This window comes from Rhinichthys klamathensis, unplaced genomic scaffold (genome assembly GCF_029890125.1).
Source record: "Rhinichthys klamathensis goyatoka isolate OS25496 unplaced genomic scaffold, OSU_Roscu_1.1 h1tg000082l_1, whole genome shotgun sequence".
Taxonomy (NCBI): Eukaryota; Metazoa; Chordata; class Actinopteri; order Cypriniformes; family Leuciscidae; genus Rhinichthys; species Rhinichthys klamathensis.
The window spans coordinates 1402047-1420263 of NW_026606624.1; the positions used below are offsets into that span (position 1 = coordinate 1402047).

General features: G+C 38.5%; 1 protein-coding gene across 1 annotated transcript; it reads right to left on the minus strand.

Annotated features, from left to right (window-relative positions):
* Nucleotides 1-3435: 3435 nt before the first annotated feature.
* nmur3 (neuromedin U receptor 3) lies at nt 3436-16502 on the minus strand. The gene is made up of 3 exons (XM_056251385.1): nt 16375-16502; nt 9380-10335; nt 3436-3980 (listed from the first exon to the last, which is right to left on the minus strand). Exons 2-3 carry the CDS (start codon nt 10239-10241, stop codon nt 3628-3630), a joined length of 1215 nt encoding a protein of 404 aa, XP_056107360.1. The 5' UTR covers nt 10242-10335; nt 16375-16502; the 3' UTR covers nt 3436-3627.
* Between the last annotated feature and the right edge of the window lie 1715 nt (nt 16503-18217).

Consider the following 18217-nt stretch of genomic DNA (forward strand, 5'->3'; position numbering starts at 1 on the left):
ATGCAGAAATAAATTCAGTTTCCAATGCTTAAATAGTATTTTATGCAAAATAAGCCTTGTCCCATTATATGAATGAATATTAATGTATAGACTATTTAATCATCAAAAGGTCAGCATGACAATCATTTTGATTGTGAATTATAGACTGTGGTAAAACCAAAAATTCATAAGATAATTATAAATTCTTAAAAATGCTCTAACTTTTAGACTTTGTACTTGTGACTACACTTTAAAAGTGTTTCTGATTGACATTATAACAACGCTATCACATTATATTAACTTTATGAGAGACAAAAATGGAATTATGAGAATGCAAATGAGAGACAAGAATGGAATTATGAGAATGCAAATGAGTTTGTGTCCATAATTTGCTTAGGCTTAGTTTTTACTGTGGTAATTGAATACAATTTATTTACAAAAAATAAAACAAGCAATATTCAGAGGAATACATAACGCTTAACAAAATAAACCCTGGTATCTGCTATTGGAACTTAATTATGTGGCATATAGGGGAAAACAGACGATTTGGTAAGACATGCCCTCTGAAACTGAATTTATAACAGAACACATTCAAAACATTTTTAGAGTGTGCCAAATTAATATACTCTAATATATTAATATATGAAGTTGGTGTTAATATTTTCTCTCTCTCTCTATTCTATTAATTCTATAAATGTTCTATAAACATTTATAGACATTTGTGAATGTCTATAAATGTTAGACATTCCCCCCCCCCCCCCCCTCCCCAATATTTGTTTCTTTTAAAATTGAAGCCACAGTTCTCCAGTGTAATCAAGTAACAATCAAACGATACAAGAAATATTCTATTTCTCATGAGATTGAATTCTAGTGAAGCACTTTTGGCACAAACATTTAAATTGCAACATTTAAGCCAGAACCCCTGCACACAGCATTCTGACAAGCCCCTGCAGTTAATTGAAACATAAAACATACTTTTCCCTAATTGTCTGTAAAGATTAATGTTCCGTGCAGCTCTTATTGTTCTATTTTCACTATTTTTTCGATGACTCCCTTCTGGCACAAGTATTATACTTCCTCTTCTCTCTAGTGCGGGAAATGGATCCCGGGAACAATGTGCATGTTTCCTTCTGTTCATGTCCCCATGACACAAATGACAAAAAGAACAACAAGAATAACAGCACTCGTTTGGAATGGATATTGCCCATTTTATAGAACCATTAATACAGTTTTTTTTAAGATGTGCAGGACAGACGTCAGATAGATTAGATTAGATTTTAGATAGATAGATAGATAGATAGATAGATAGATAGATAGATAGATAGATAGATAGATAGATAGATAGATAGATAGATAGATAGATAGATAGATAGATAGATAGATAGATAGATAGATAGATAGATAGATAGATTTTTTAAACAAGCTACATCTGCCCACAGTTTGGTTACCACATCTTAATATCTGTATGATCTACATCAATAGATCATTTAAATGGATAAAGCCTAATTTGAATGAAAAAGCCTTGAATAAACAAAGATGAATAGTAATGCTTTTCATACAATATGACACAATCTGAATTATACAAAACATTTGAAACAGATGCATGGCAGCAATTTTGTCATTAATGAAACAATGACCTTGTTGTCTCTAACGTTCACGACTACTTTAACATTGACCATGAATCAAGTGGTTTTTCTGCAAAATTGTACAGCGTATTATTTTCGTTCATATTTTCTTTTTTTCTTTATACAGAATAGAGTTACAGGGACTGCACATTAATAAACATTTATGTCAGTGTGCCAGTTTTCAACTAGTCCCTGGGCAGGTGTAATGTCAGATAAAATACATTAAAACAAATCAACAATACTTATACATACAGTAGACCACATTTCATAAGAATACATAAAGTACATTAAAACAAGGACAACAAAACATAAAACAAGGCAAAGGATGCTTCAGGTGATTTGAAATAGCTACAAAGTATGGGCACACACTTGATTGTCTTTTAACCATGATTTTAAAGCTGCAGTCCGTAACTTTTTTGGGGTTAAAAATTATCCAAAATAAATTTTTGAGCAAGTACATAACCAGCCAGTGTTCAAAACTATCTGCTTGCCTTAGCTCGATTCAAAACGGTAAGCTTGTAATAATGTTTTTAATTCCAGTGGTACTGGTGGATTTCCGCGGGAGATTCGAGCATGTCTTTGCGTCATTACGTCACATCTGTACACATAAAGAAGGAGTCTCGGCTAGTAGGCTATATTGCGTGTGAGGATGCTGGAGGCGGAGATTTATAGCCTTTTCTCACAGCACTTAATTAATAGTTATTAATAATTAAATATCAATTTGATGGCGGATCCAGAAAGGTTCAAACGACAAACACCAGTGACAACTGGAGATTCACCCGTTGTAAAATGCAAAAGACTTCGGAGTGGCTACAGAAAAAAAGAGACTGCAACCGGACCCGTGCGAAAACAAGGATAAATATCGGAAGGCCATTAAATGTAGTCACGCAATGCTGATGTTGTTAACATTAACAATTTGAGAACAAAGTATAATTTGCATGGTTTGACGTGATATGATAAGCGATCGTTAGATTTAATCAACGCAATTTACTGCAATGCTTTTTTTCCATTAGCTGGTCAGAACAAAAGTGGATGTTACTTGTTCAGATGACATTTTCCGGTGAAAATTCGTATTCTCAATTGCAGATTTCGAACAGAGATGGCGACAAAGATGAAAAACTACAGACTGCAGCTTTAAGTTAATTTTAAATGACCAATATTCATGTCATTTTAATTTTCGACATAATTTTTGATAACATGACTATAGGCTACTATTGAGGACACGAAACAGGAAGCATCTCAATGGACAATGGAAAGCGACGAGCCTTACACTATAAGTTGATGAATTGATTTATCCGCTAACACAGTCTCATCCCAAGACGTCATCTGTCTGACGCTTTTGACCATACGTCAACATCCGACGTTTTAGGGTACCCTTTAACGTCAGTTAGATGACGATCCTAGGGCGTCATCTAACTGACTCTTTACCTTTAGCGTCAGTTAGATGACGCGGGTAGGTTTAGGTCTGGGGTAGGGTTAGGATTAGATAGCGTCATCTAACTGGCGTTAAAGGGTACCCTAAAACGTCGGATGTTGACGTATGGTCAAAAGCGTCAGACAGGTGACGTCTTGGGATGAGACTGGGCTGTTTTAATATGCCTCTGGACATAGAGTATTTTAGCTGGATGCCGAGGGTTTTTGATGCAACTGGCAACCCAGGGTAATTTGGCAGTGGGGGGGGGGGGATCACACCGACCAAAACAAAAACAGACATTCCGACACAGAACGCACAAGTAGAATAACTGGCTGTAGCATTTTTTCTTCTTCTGAGAAACAAGAATGTGAACTTAGCATGTTTCCTAAATCTCTACAAACATATTAACATTCAAAATAATTATATAGGCTTACAAAAGAGTAAACACTACAAGCAAATACTTAGAATACTTAATTACTTTTATCTTGAGCAAAAGATTAAGTACAAGTAGGATGAATTCAGGTTGATTGGGACACTTCATTGAGATGACTGGGGAAAAGTGTCCCTAACTCAACCTGAATTTATTCATGTTTTCTCACATGAAAGCAGTCATACTCCTGTTCCCACCTGATGATGATAATGACAAAAGGAAGTGGGCTGCCCACGCGCCTGCTCTTGGAGATCAGTGGGTGGGTCTTTCGGGATGACATAGAAAGGCATAGAAGAGCTCGTCGACAGGCGACTGAACACCAGCGCTTGAAACCGTTCTCGGAAACGACTGGAGAGCAGGTTGTAGATGATGGGGTTAACAGCAGAGCTGAGGTAGAAGAGCACTCCCGAGATTATGTGCACATATTCGAATATGTTATGCATGTGGTCCGTCCAACTTGTGATGAAGCTCCACAACAGTCGGTCGATGTGAAACGGAGCCCAGCAGATGGCAAACACTAGAACCACCACGACTATAGGAAGAGAGAGAGAAGAAAGCATGTAAATCAATGTTACAATCAACTATGAAAGTGAGCCCTCAGTTTCAAAGACTACTCTATGGGCATCATGCCCAGAAATCCACTAGCATCTCAGTCTCTCTACTTAATTCTCATTGGTCAGTCACTGTCAGATATTTATTTTGGCCAGAAACATACTTTACGCAAATATGCAAGCCCAGCTTTTTAGTTTCTAGCAACCTAAGATGGACATTGCACTCTATTGCGTGTTTACACTCATTTTCTTCAATCAGAATGAATCCAATCCGATTTCAGAAAAATCGGATTTCTGAAAATTCACTAAACGTTGTAATCCGATTCACATATTAGTTTACATGTGCATTACATATATTCCAAATAACAAATCAGCGCATGCGTAGTAGTCTACCTAGTCACCACGTTCAGAACTGTGGAAAGCCACCGCAATGATACTGTGGGGTACCGCATTTTTTTAAGCAAATATTTAATAAATATTCAGCCTTATCCACTGACCAGTTCGTCTGACTGAAAATATTCAGTTATAGTAAAACTGAAGTGGTGGGTCATTCAAGGCGTGAATCAGAAAATTAAAAAACGCTTTTGTACATTTATTTTATCAGTACAATAAATGTTTTTTGTCTTCTATGAAAGAATATTTAGTCAACATGCAAGCTTTGAAATTTTCCTTCCAGGACAACAAAAGCAATGCTAAAGGATCTTTCAAACACTCAAGTAAACACTATAATGGCAATTGAAGAGCTTATAGTTATATTTGGGTCTATAAGTGAATAGCTTTAATGGTGAGTAATTTGTGCCATCACAGTGTGTAATTGTATAGAGACATGCTCTATAAATGCAAATAAAAGTGTCTAGGTCCTTTTCATTATGTAGGTTTACAGTCATTATATGACAAGTGGCAGACTCTCAGGGAATAGCATCGTCGCCATTAAGGAAAGGCATTCAGAAGATGTCAAATGTGTGGGGAGGGAGGGCACGGGGGTGGTTTAAAGGTGCAATGTGTAACATTTTTGAGTATCTATTAACAGAAATGCAATATGACATCCATAACTATGTGTTCAGTGATGTATAAAGAACTTACTTAATAAACCGTAATGTTTTTATTACCTTAGAATGAGGCATTTATATCTACATAGGCACGGGAATCCCCTTCTATGAAGGTCGCCATATTGTGACGTCATGTTTCTACCGTAGCCGAATGCGAACAAACAGTGTTACAGAGCGCTTCGTCACTACCTTAAAAGAGAAGCCGCAGGAATCTAGAAGAAGCTAGTCATAAACCCCGTGAGTAGTGACTTTTCCCTTGTCAGTGGTGTAAATATGTAGTTGGATTGTTTCATGTAACTTAATTCTTCTCCCTCGCTGTGTTATGGCTTTGCTATGTGGGGATAAATGTGCTGGTTAAGTTCGTGAGACAGCTGATTAGTAGGCTACTCTTGTCATTAGCCGCGTTTCCATTGCCCTTCAAATTGCGCAAATTGAAATTGCGAATTAAAAATACGCTCAATGGAAACACGTCAATTTCGCAAAAACTCCCATTTATCGCAAAAAAGTTTTTACGCTCGCATGAGGTGGTTTTTCAGGCAATTCGAAAAAGGAATATTTCGCAAAACTGCAATGGAAACAGTTTTTGCGCAATTACAGTCACTTGACTTAGAAGGCGCGTGTGTTTGGGGTCCGTGTAGGCTATTGCCTCCATTCGTTTTTCCTTTAACTCGTATGAAAAACGAAAAACATGCTTTCTTCTTTATTAGTTTTTAGACTGGTGAAAAAATATTCACATACAAACTTATTTTCCTTATATAGCCTATTGCTTATTTAATTGAAAATCAAATAGGCCTAATTGACATAGGCCTACAACTTTGCGAAATTTGATTTCTGCATTTCATTTTGACCCGGAACATTTAGATAATATGGAGCGTCTGTGAAAAAAATAAAATAGCCTAAATGAAAAAAAATCTGTGGCGACGGTTTTGCAATCCGTCCCCTCAAGTTTATAAACCGTAGGCCTACTCATGGTTGAGTACAAACTGTTCCCTCGATCGGAAAAAGCTCAGTAGGCTATAATAGAATAGCAAAAAAAAAAAGACTTCTCATACAAAAAAAGAAATATAACACAAACTCATTTTCCAAAACTGTAAAAGGTTATATAAAAATAATACATTCATCAATTATTTTATGATAAACATATTACTGTCTTAAGTGCAGTCATTTATAGTTATAAACGCAAATAATAATAATAATAATTATTATTAGCCTATTACATTTATTTGGCTACATAGTTAGAAGGCGCGTTTATCCAAAAAAGGAACAACGCAATTCGTCAAATGTCATTCATAATACAGGTTAGACAATAATAATACAGGGCTAAGATTATCACAAATAAACACAAGATTTTGACGTATAGCCTATCCAAGTGTGTGTGCGAGTGTGGAGCGCGCACTGCATGACGGAGGCGCGGACGCGAACACTTGCATTTTCCTGTCAACAGTGGAAAGAACTTAAAATACTCTATCATTTATGGTCATACAGAAAATAATAATACATAATCCGCAACTACTTTTATTTGTGTAAACTCACAATAACAAGAAAACGTTCTTCTTTTGCAAAATAAAAGAAAACAATCAGGCGCGCTTTCATGATCTCCGTGAACTGGAACATGTCTCAGAAATGAACTGAAACAAAATATAGCCTATGTAGGCTAAAGCTTGAAATGTCCACTTTTAAACGAACAAATTCAAATCGAAAGCAAATACCTTCTGATTATGTAATGCATATGAAAGGTGCATTTCTCTCTAAAGGCGCATCCGTTTTACAGTGGAGATGAAAATATGTTTGCAGTCGGCACTAACACTAGTTTATTAATAAACAATTAAAATGCCTCGTTATTTTTTCAGACACATTTATTATCATTAGCCTATAATCACCTATAAATCACCTCTCTGTCGGCTATGGTTCCAGAGACATGGCTCTTCTTATTTAGCACTGCGGGAAAAATATCATCGGGTTCTAATTTGGCCTTAGAAAACCAGTAAAATCAACATTTTTTTCATATTAATTTGTGAATATTTTATATGTTTAATAAAGGGGCAAAAAGTCATAAACAAAAATCTGAAAATTCGTCTATTTTTTTGCGTAGCATTTGATGTGTACTACAGTTCAAATTGAAAATTTGTTGTTCAACTTTGCGCTTTAAAAATACAACAACCGTTCATTTTTCGTTTTTCAATTAGGCTACGGGTTAAAAAAGGAAAAATAAATTGACGCAAAAGTACACGGACCGTTTGGACAGAATACGAGACAAAGTTCTTTATTAAATTCATAAAAGGAAAAAGAATTCCAGGAATACTGGATTCTAAACCTCAAAGAAATGCCACAATCAAGACCTTGGAGCAGAAATGAGGGAGAAACACACAGAAACACCTCATGTGCCGTTCACAGTATTAGGGTCTTTCCGTACCATTAATGCTTGGATAACACACCACGTCTCCTTCCATTAATAATAATAATGTCTAGTGCGGTGGCTGCACGTCTATTCACATGTGCTATAAACCTACAAACGTCCAAAGTCGCATAACATCGGTTAATGGAAACGCCGTCATTTCGCAATAGTTTTTTATCGATATTTAGAAAAAATCGCAAAAGTTTTGCGCAAATCTGTAATGGAAACGCGGCTAGTGACCGTAAAACAGTTACAGGAATCACCAACCCGTCGATCTTGGAAGCATTTTAAGTCGATATACTTTCCAAAATCATAGAAAAAAAGCCTATTGTGTGTAGTAAGTGGTGTGTAGGGGATGCGGAGGCGCGCCCGCTGTTACAATCACGTCATTTTTGCCGCACGCACCTTTGGGCTCATGCGGACGCGTCGAGTTTAAACAAGGCTTAACGCTTTAACCAGCTCAGCCACAGTAACAGCTCATATTAGGCAGCTAAACTTTTACTACCCTGTTAGAAAAAATATATAGTTACATAGTTTCATGTGGTTCTTCTCCCTCGCTGTATAATGGGTTTGCTATGTGGGGAGAAATGTGCTGGTTACGTTGGTGAGACATTCAGCTGATTACTATTATTATATTATGTATTAAGACCCTTGATCCTTTATCCATGATGTGGTTTATAATGGACTGTGGTACAGAAACTTGGTTTACGCTGGCTATTCTCTGCTGTCTCAGACGACGATGTTTGTCCCGTTTTTTAGCCACCGTAGCTTCTTCGAAAGGGAGGGGTGAGCGGTGTGCTGAGCCCTTAGTGTAAACTCGCAACCGAACCGCTAGATGTCGCTAAAAGTCACACACTGCACCTTTAAATTGTTTGTCTAAAGATTTTACCACTCCAAAAATGAAAACCATCCAGATGGATGTTTTCAGGCATCTAAGTGATGCTCAGCAGGCTTTTACAGTGGTATTTGAATTTGCCATGCCAGTGGATTACGGATGCAACTCATTTGGATTTGATTTTCCATAATGATGTGCAAAAGTAAACAAAAGAAAATAAGACTGTAGTTTGAAATGACAAATTACTCGCATATCTTAAAGGTGCTCTAAGCGATGTCATGTGTTTTTTAGGCCAAAACATTTTTTGTCACATACAGCAAACATCTCCTCACTATCCGCTGGCTGCCTGTCCCCTGAACACACTGTAAAGAAACGCGATCTCTGTAGACAGCCCATGCTTCACAAACAGCACCAAAAACAAACTGCAGCGACCCGCTCCCCAAAACATAACAAACTGTTCCAGCCAATGACCGACAAGAAGGGTTTGGGGGTGTGGTTTGGGGGGTTAGTGTGCGGATGAGGAGGAGGGAGGGTCTAGCTAGCCTCCGTTTAGTTTGACAATAGTTCGAACGTCAACAAGAAGTGACGTCACCCAGGATCGCTTAGAGAACCTTTAAATATAAATGTTGCGGCCATTACATTGTGTGGCCTTTATTTTTAAAAGAAAGTTTTATGCATACTTACATGAACATACTTTTGAAATGAAAATCATACCATGTGCACTGAAGACTTTAATCTCTCTTTTAATCTTTATCTATTTATTTAGTCTAAAGCACCATTTTGATTGTGAAATAATGGTGGAGTTATATAATTTTACGAACATTGTGCCAGGGTTGCTAAAAATAAAACTAGTACATTTGGTTTTACTTGAGATAAAGCAAAAACAAAATAGTAAGCTGAAGTAGGCCTACAACTAAAACTGAAATTAATATAAATGAAACCTAAATAATATAACAAAACTTCTCAAATAAACTTCTGAAAATATAATAATAAAGGATCTTTAAAATATTAATAAAAACTATATATAAATAATACTAAAAGATCACTGCTTTGTGCAGTTTTGTAATTTATTTTTATTGTAAACATCAGCCCATCACTCACAGTGCATCTTGATGACCTGCCTCTTCCGACTACTGTCCAGATGGATTTTCCAGCTGTCGTTGCTGTGGTTGCCCAGCTTGTCCTTCCTCTGCTTCTGTCCCCTGCCCAGTGTCAGACCAATCAGCAGATACAGCACACTTATCATCATCATGGGGACAACGTAAAAGAGCACGGTGGTGACCTGGATCACCAAATTATACACCCATTTGGGCTTGAGCAGGTTGCAGGTAGCTGACTCCAGAACCCTCTCTGGCAGGTACTGGTACTGTAGGCCGTGAAGCGAGGTGTTTGGGATGGCACAGAACAGGGACAGAGCCCAAACGCTGGCGATGACCCTTTGAGCGTGCTTGTTGGTTATGAAGCAGCGGGTTTTGAGCGGGTGAATCACAGCTATGTAGCGCTCCACGCTCAGCACTGTAACGTTGAGCACGGAAGCAAAACAAACCATCTCAAATAAGAAGACCTTAAAGCAGCACATGCTTTCGCTGAAGGGGAAAGGGTAGTTTTGCCACAGCTCGTAGATTTCCAGCGGCATCCCGAAGAGCAGCACCAGCAGGTCCGAGATGGCCAGGCTAAAGAGATATAGGTTACTGGGTATCCGCATCTTCCTGTCTTTAGTGATCACAGTGCAGGTGAGAAGGTTTCCCAAGACCCCTGTGATGAAGATGAGGATGTACGTAAAGGTCACAGGGAAGAAGAAAGGAGATCGTCTAGGGCCCAGGAAACTAAACAGAACTTCATCCACGGTCTGAAGGTGACAGTCCCCACTCTCATCCCCGGTAAAGTTGAATGTAGTGGTGTTGCAGAACACATGAGCCTGGTCTGATCCATTCATAGAGTCGCAAAGGCAGATCAGAGCCATCACGGGAATCCAAGGATGAAATGATTAAATGAGGTTAAAGAGCCCTTCATGAAGTCAGCGTAAACTCAGATTGCACCTTTAGCATGATGGAGACCTGTGTCAAACAGATTTGCACAATATAAATGCAGACTAGACAATATAAAGGTTGAGGTAATCATTAGCAAGCAAAAATTACAACCCATGCAATGCAACTGAAAACTAAAGTGACACGTCAGAGAAAAAAATATATCAAACGTGGAATAACTAACTGCATCAGTGTACACACTAACTAATACTTAGTTTAAGCACCTTTTGATTTTTTTTACAGCATTGCATCTGTTTGGATAGGAGTCTATTATCTAAGCACATCTTGATTTGGGATTATGTCCCCACTCTTCTTTGCAAACACATTCCAGATCTGTTGAAATGCCCAATGCTCACGACCAATTCGTACGAATTCGTACGAGTGATTAAAAGGTGGCTAATTCGTACTAATTCATACGACCTCACTCGATGTCTAGATGTCTGTTTTGGATCATTGTAATGCTGAAAGGTGAAAGTTCTCTTAATTTTCAGCAGACACAAGAAGGTTCTGTTCCAAATTCGACTGGTACTTGGAGCTATCCACGATTCCCTCCACCTTCACTAAAGCCACCACCAAATTACCAACACCACCATTATAGACATGGGTGCACATAACTTTGTTGGTCTGGTTCCCAAGATGCTGCTTGGTACTCACACTTTACGTGACACACTTATCCTACAAGCTGTTTTTCATCACTTTCCTCCTGACTGCTCTCCTCACTTTCTTCTTTTCTCTCGAACATGGAAGATGACGATGATGATGATGTTTTTTTTATTTTATTAACATTAATTACACAACAGCAGGAATAGCAGGCTGACACACATCCGGTTTCTTTCTCAACTGTTCACTTATGACATAACAGGTGAAAAAAGTTTTGAATTAATAATGTTTGAATTGGGCAAATCTCCGCCCGTTCTGTGTGCACTCATTTATCGACCTCCGAAATACAACAAAAACTTCATCGGAGACTTTTCTGAATTTTTGTCTGAAATCATGCTGAAATATGACCAGATCTTAATTGTAGGAGATATGAACATTCATGTATGCTGTCCTATGAATTTGTTGGGTAAAGATTTTTTAAATCTTATCATGCTTTGAATCTTACACAGTTTGTAAGTGGTCCAACGCAGATCCATGGCCACACATTAGATTTAGTTTTGTCATACGGTCTCCCTATTTTAAATATTGAAGTACATGACGCTGTCTTCTCTGATCATGCACCTGTTTTATTTGACGTTGCCCTTTCCAGTAATATTGTTAAGGAATGTGCTCCGCTTCGTTTCTGCAGGGTGATTACACCTGCCACTGCTGTACAATTCTCCGAAACTTTTAATACTGTTATGGAAACTACAGGGTTCTCCGCCTGTCTAGGTACAGATGAGTTGATTTCTTCTTTTTTATTCACCTGCAGAAAAATTCTCGACAAAATTGCACCACTAAAACCCAGGCGTTCCAAATCTAATTTTGAACCTTGGATCAATGACTAAACTCGAGTTGCTAGGCAAAAGTGTAGGAAAGCCGAGCGTCAATGGAAAAAACATAAATTACAGGTATTCTACGAAATTCTAAAGGATTGCTGGCGTGATTACCAGAGGACTGTTAAAGCTGAAAAGGCAAAATATCTCTCTGATATTATTGAAAATAACTGCCATAAACCTCATGTTCTTTTTAGCAAAATTAACTCTGTTCTTCATATCCCACAATCCATAAATCAGGAAGAATCTTCTGCGGCCTGTGAAAAATTTCTCCACTTTTTTGTGGAAAAGATTACTACCATTAGAGCTAGCATCCCACTTCCAGCCTTTGACCCCTCCATTTCCATAGTGTGTCCAGCAGTTCTCACTGAGTTTGAGCCTGTATCCCTCTCGGCCCTTACTGATATTCTTACACATTTAAAACCTTCAATTTGTCCTACTGATATCATTCCACCTCGTCTTTTTAAAGAAGTATGGCATACTATTGGACCAATCATCCATGCAACCATCAACAGCAGTCTTACTTTAGGTTATGTGCCACCTTGTTTTAAAGAGGCAGTGGTGCAGCCCGTTATCAAAAAGCCAAATCTGGACACCTCAGTTCTTGCAAATTATCGTCCGATCTCTAAACTTCCTTTCATATCCAAGATTCTAGAGAAGGCGGTTCTCGTGCAGCTACAATCTTTTTTAGATCTGCATGGTATCCTTGAGGTGTTCCAGTCTGGCTTTAAAGCGTTTCACAGTACAGAGTCTGCACTTATAAAAGTTTTTAATGATCTTTAATGACAACAGACTCCGGAAATTCTGCAATTCTTATGCTGTTAGATCTCACAGCTGCATTCTATACTGTCGACCACAGTGTTCTTATCGCTCGTCTCGAACACAACGTGGGGATTAAAGGCACTGCATTAGAATGGTTTAGATCATTTTTATCAGAGAGAGTATTCAAGGTTGGTATTGGTGGCTTTACTTCAGCCAAAGTACCACTGATATGTGGAGTTCCGTAGGGCTCTATTTTGGGCCCGATTCTCTTCTCTCTTTATTTACTTCCCCTTGGATCCATCTTGAAGAAGTATAACATCAGTTACCATTTTTATGCCGACGATTCACAGATCTACTTGCCTATAAAAAGTAAAGGTGAAAATTCCTTAAAAAGACTGTTAGATTGTTTTTATGACATTAAAGCCTGGATGGCTTTAAACTTTTTACATTTTAATGAAAGAAAAACTGAAGTCATGTTATTTAGACCCAGTAGCTCTACTAGCGCTTCCCAATTGGACCTAGGTCCCCTGGCACCCTATGTCAAGTCCATGGTAACTAACCTTGGTGTTAAGATGGATAGTGATTTTCGACTATAGAGAAGCAGATAAATTCCATTGTAAAAGCTAGTTTCTTTCAACTAGACTGCTTACCAAACTGAAGCCATTTTTATCTTTTACGGATTTTGAGAGGGTTGTACATGCTTTTATCACAACTCGTCTGGACTATTGTAATGCTTTATATGTGGGCATTAACCAGACCTCCCTCTCCAGATTACAAATGGTTCAAAATGCTGCTGCTCGAGTCCTTACCGGAACACGAAAACGAGATCACATTACGCCTGTTCTTGCCTCCCTTCATTGACTACCGGTTTGTTTTAGAATACATTTTAAGATTCTGTTGTTTGTTTTTAAATCTCTTTATGGTCAAGCGCCAGTTTATATCTCCGAACTACTGAAGACGCACGCTCCTCTGAGGTCATTAAGGTCTGCTGACCAGCTACTCTTTTCTGTCCCCAGAACGCGGCTCAAAAATAGGGGTGATCGAGCATTTTCAGTTGTGGCCCCAAGGCTGTGGAATGATCTGCCTCTGCACGTCAGATTAGCCCCTAGCCTGCACGTTTTTAAATCACGACTTAAGACGCACTTTTATTCATTGGCATTTAAACCTGCTTGAGAGTTGTATCTTGCAAAATATAGTTTTCTAGTTTGTTTATTGTTTTTAATTTTCTTGCTCGTTGTTGTTTCCCATGTTTTTACAACTGTGTCTGAAATTATGTTAATGTCCAGCACTTTGGTCAACCTCGGTTGTTTTTAAATGTGCTTTACAAATAAAGTTGGTATGGTATGGTATGGTATAACAGAGAGAATACTTGCCGAGACGGGTATTTTGACATCATTTTGTGTGTATGTGTCCGTTCAAGTGCAAGTAAACGAAAAAGAGGAATCAATTCGGTGTTCAAGCGCTGTCTGAAGTGCACTGTCTGAAGTACGAGTCCCACCTCTTCTTATGCGTTTAAAATTGTTTAAATGTGTAAATTGGGAAGACAGAACATGTCCAAATGATAAACTTTCACTCTATGATGGTTAAACTTTGCAGTTAATCCGCGAATCACATGCGTGCCGAACCGTGGTGCCTGGTCCGCACTAGAGAATAAAGAAAAATAGGCTATTGTCTGAACCTCTTACTGAGAGTAAGGACATCTTATCAGTATGTTTTGGGAAAGTTTCCTGATCAAACCAGTGCTTAACCAACTCCAACCTCAAAGAAGCTGTGTTTGTTTGTGTGTGTGTGTGTGTGTGTGTGTGTGTGTGTGTGTGTGTGTGTGTGTGTGTGTGTGTGTGTGTGTGTGTGTGTGTGTGTGTGTGTGTGTGTGTGTGTGTGTGTGTGTGTGTGTGTGTGTGTGTGTGTCAGTATCCTTTGTTACAGTTTGACTTTCGTGAGGTAAAAACTGGCACCCAGGAGAGATGAAATGAACATCTTTCAGACAAGCTGTAGCCAAGAAACGCTGATACGTGACATTGATGCAGGGTCACTTCGTGCCTAACCAAGGATACCTGTTGTCAACTGGATAATCAATGGAGATATGCTTCAAACTATATGTCCATATGTGGAGATTTTCGAAGTTATCATGTCTTAACCAATCAGAATCATTCAACCTGAAGTAATGGCGTTAGTAACCTTGAGTGTGTGTACACAGAGAGGCCTACAAACTCCTTGCTGAGTTTTGAAGCTGACTTCTGCTGATAAAAAAAATTGCTAACTATTCTTCAGTAAAAAATGTCTTCAAGTGATTTTATCTCTGACGCCCGGTCTTCATTCATCATATCTGGTCCACGAGTCTTCACTGTAAATTCCCCAACAGTATTGTGAAACTGATTTCGGACATAACGTAGCGGTTAATGATCTACAGCAAAATTGAGCGAGCTTTGGTGATAACTAATTTGGCTACTACAATAGTAATTTCTCGCTATAAATTACATCAGGAGTGGAAACCGTTGGTCAAAAACATACATTTACACACAAACTGACCACCAACCGCATCTTTCAGATGCCATCTTTATATTTTTAGCTCAATTGTCACAGAATGGAAAGCATTGGATTGTGGGATATCAAAGGCAGTGAAGGATACATCTATGCTGCCTTCAAAAATCAATCGGATGAAGGTAACAGGAGAAGTGAAGCTACATTGGATTTGGACGGACATTAATCATGCCTTCCTGCTTTGGAATGCGTCCTCCGAAGGCAGCGTTTTTAAGATTTCGGACGCAGCCCCTGAACACAGCCACTTACCCATTTGTTGTTACCCAGCCACTTACCCATTTTTTCTCTTAAAATTTGTCACTTTGGTTTTCAGTTGGTTCACTTGGTTTTTTATATTAAAGGCGCAAAAATTAGATATATCGTTGTTTAATTTTTTACATCACAAAGCTGTTTTAACAGGGGTGTGTAGACTTTTTATATCCATTGTGTGTGTATATTTTGCCCCCCCCCCCCCCCCCCCCCCCCAGTAAAAACAATCAATGCCATCTCATCTCAGCAACTGATTTGTAGAACATATCAGCAATCAGCTATTTGATTACCAGTAAAACCTGTCGTCAGAAAGGTAACAATAACATACAGTAGGCTACAATAACTCTAACCTTGCCTGGCTGGCATTGTTGATATTAGCCCATAATAATATATTGATTAATGATCATCATAATCCATCTGAACAGTTTTAAAGGTGTCCCACTTTATCTGACCGGCTTCCTAGTATTTAAGCGGTAATCAGTAATAACAATTATTTTTACCCACTCTACCTTATGTCCCACTTTTGCCTAACTCACTTAAAATGTAAATCCATGGAAACGCATATTCTATTATGTTAAGCTATTATACACAGGGACAGCGAATGCATTTTTATAGCCCTTTCATTGATTCATTTGAGATAGCATATGTCTCAGAATGTCAGTAGGTGATTAAACTTTTTTTTAATATCAATCCACACTCCCTTTAAATTAATCACGACGCGTAAAAATTCGAAGCAACAAGAAATTAAAAACTACGGTATGAATGGACGTTATAATAATACGAGCAATGTGAGGTTCGGTGTGGATATATGCATGCAATAATCTTTAAAACGTTAATTACATTACTTAATAGCAGCTTTAAGAAAATTAAAACATTTATATAAAATATTTTATGAATGAATTGTATGCATGCATATTTCGTCTGTACTAGAGCAGTTGACCGATTTTGATATTAAAAAGGTACTTTATATGAATGTTACTTCAAGAAATACTTCATTTAAACCTTCAGTGTTTTCAAGTGAAGAATGGAGAAAGACACGCACCTTTCCAGCGTCCTCAATGCACGCGCATCGCATCCAGACTGGTCTTAAACTTCATGATGGAAATCCCTGGTAACGCAAAAATGTTAAAACAATCACTGTTAACAATCACTTTTTTGTAAAACCGTGCAGCCATAAATGATAACAGGTACCCTTTACAACCGTTATGTGCCTGTGCCCTAGACTGAGTAGCTCTGATGATGGATCTTTGCGGTGAGGACGCAACCAAACATCCAATCAGATGATCAGGCTGCCGGCTGCCGGGCTTTCATCCTTCTCAGTGTTTTTTTTTTTTTTTTCAGGGGTTTTATCGGCAAATCAAACAGATTTTACCTTTGATTTTTTTCATGCACGACTCGTTTTAAAGTGGATTCAGTGGACCCAGGGAAGTGCAACTGATGATGATGGTAACTGCATGGATAGGCACGCGCGCGCATTCGGTTGCGTCTACTAGATACTCAATATTTCAAATGCAGGCTTACGGCAGTAGGAGAGTGCTGTAACATTTTGTTGAAATGTCTGTACTAAGTTTTCTTGCGTCATGTGTCTTGAACCTTTATATGCACTGAACATAATTGTAAACGCAACACTTTTGTTTTTGCCCCCTTTTATCATGAGCTGAACTCAAAGATCTAAGACTTTTTTCTATGTACACAAAAGGCCTATTTCTCTCAAATATTGTTCACAAATCTGTCTAAATCTGTGTTAGTGAGCACTTCTCCTTTGCAGAGAAGTGCTCACTAACAGGTGAGTCACAGGTGTGGCATATCAAGATGCTGATTAGACAGCATGATTATTAGCATCATTATTATTATAGCAACTTCGCACAGCCATTGAAGAGTGAAGAGGAGAAGACCAACATTCCATAGGCCACAATCAACAAACTGATCAACTCTATGCGAAGGAGATGTGTTGCACTGTGTGAGGCAAATGGTGGTCACTCCAGATACTGACTGGTTTTCGGACCAAATCCACCAATCCCACCCCCACCCCCCAATTGATCGTTCGCAAAAGCCACGCCCCCTAGTTATTGTTGCTATGCCCGTCAAACAAATGGTCAAACACGACCAGCGCGACAGATTGCCATGACGGGAAGAGGTATACCCGTGAGTGTCAGTGACCTTTTTTGGAGCAATACCTCAGCGATATCCTCCAGATCGAGGCAAAAGGGGTTACAGTATGCAGTGGAGGGATATATTCAAAATATAAAAATACGCAATGAAGGAGACACGACTACTATCGAGGCGAATGGCTATAACGGTCTCAAGCGAAATCTGAGAAACCCCATGACCTGTACCTCAAATTCAACCAGCACAGCCTTGAAGAAGATTTTATAAGCTGGTTCAGTGGCTAATGTTTGGAGTTAGAAATATATAACTCGCGCTGCATATTTAGTAATTTTGCCTCAGATACAGGATTATACATTCACTTTACCAAGCAGGTTGTTCATTACCACGGCAACCGCTTGCGTGTCATGCTGAATGCCATTTTCGTGTTTAAAAAGTAACTAAACATAAGAGACGGAAAGATGCAGATAACCATAACGTTATATTATTTAAGGTTATTTCTATTCGTTACGATATTGATATATATGTACTGATGTTGTTAAGTAAGCTTCATGCTTTCCCCGTTGCGAACGTGCACTGTAACGTTAGTCTACGGGTGCTTCACTGCTGCTCATTTTCCCCTGAGAATATCATGTTAACAACAACCCTTTAGAAAACGTAATTCCTTTGTGGATCCTCTTGATCTGGCTTCTCCATGTTTCTTTGACTAATCTCAGTGTCTCAGTCTCACGCACGCTGCACGCGAGTTAACCATGTTCGACACATTTAACTGGGAGTGG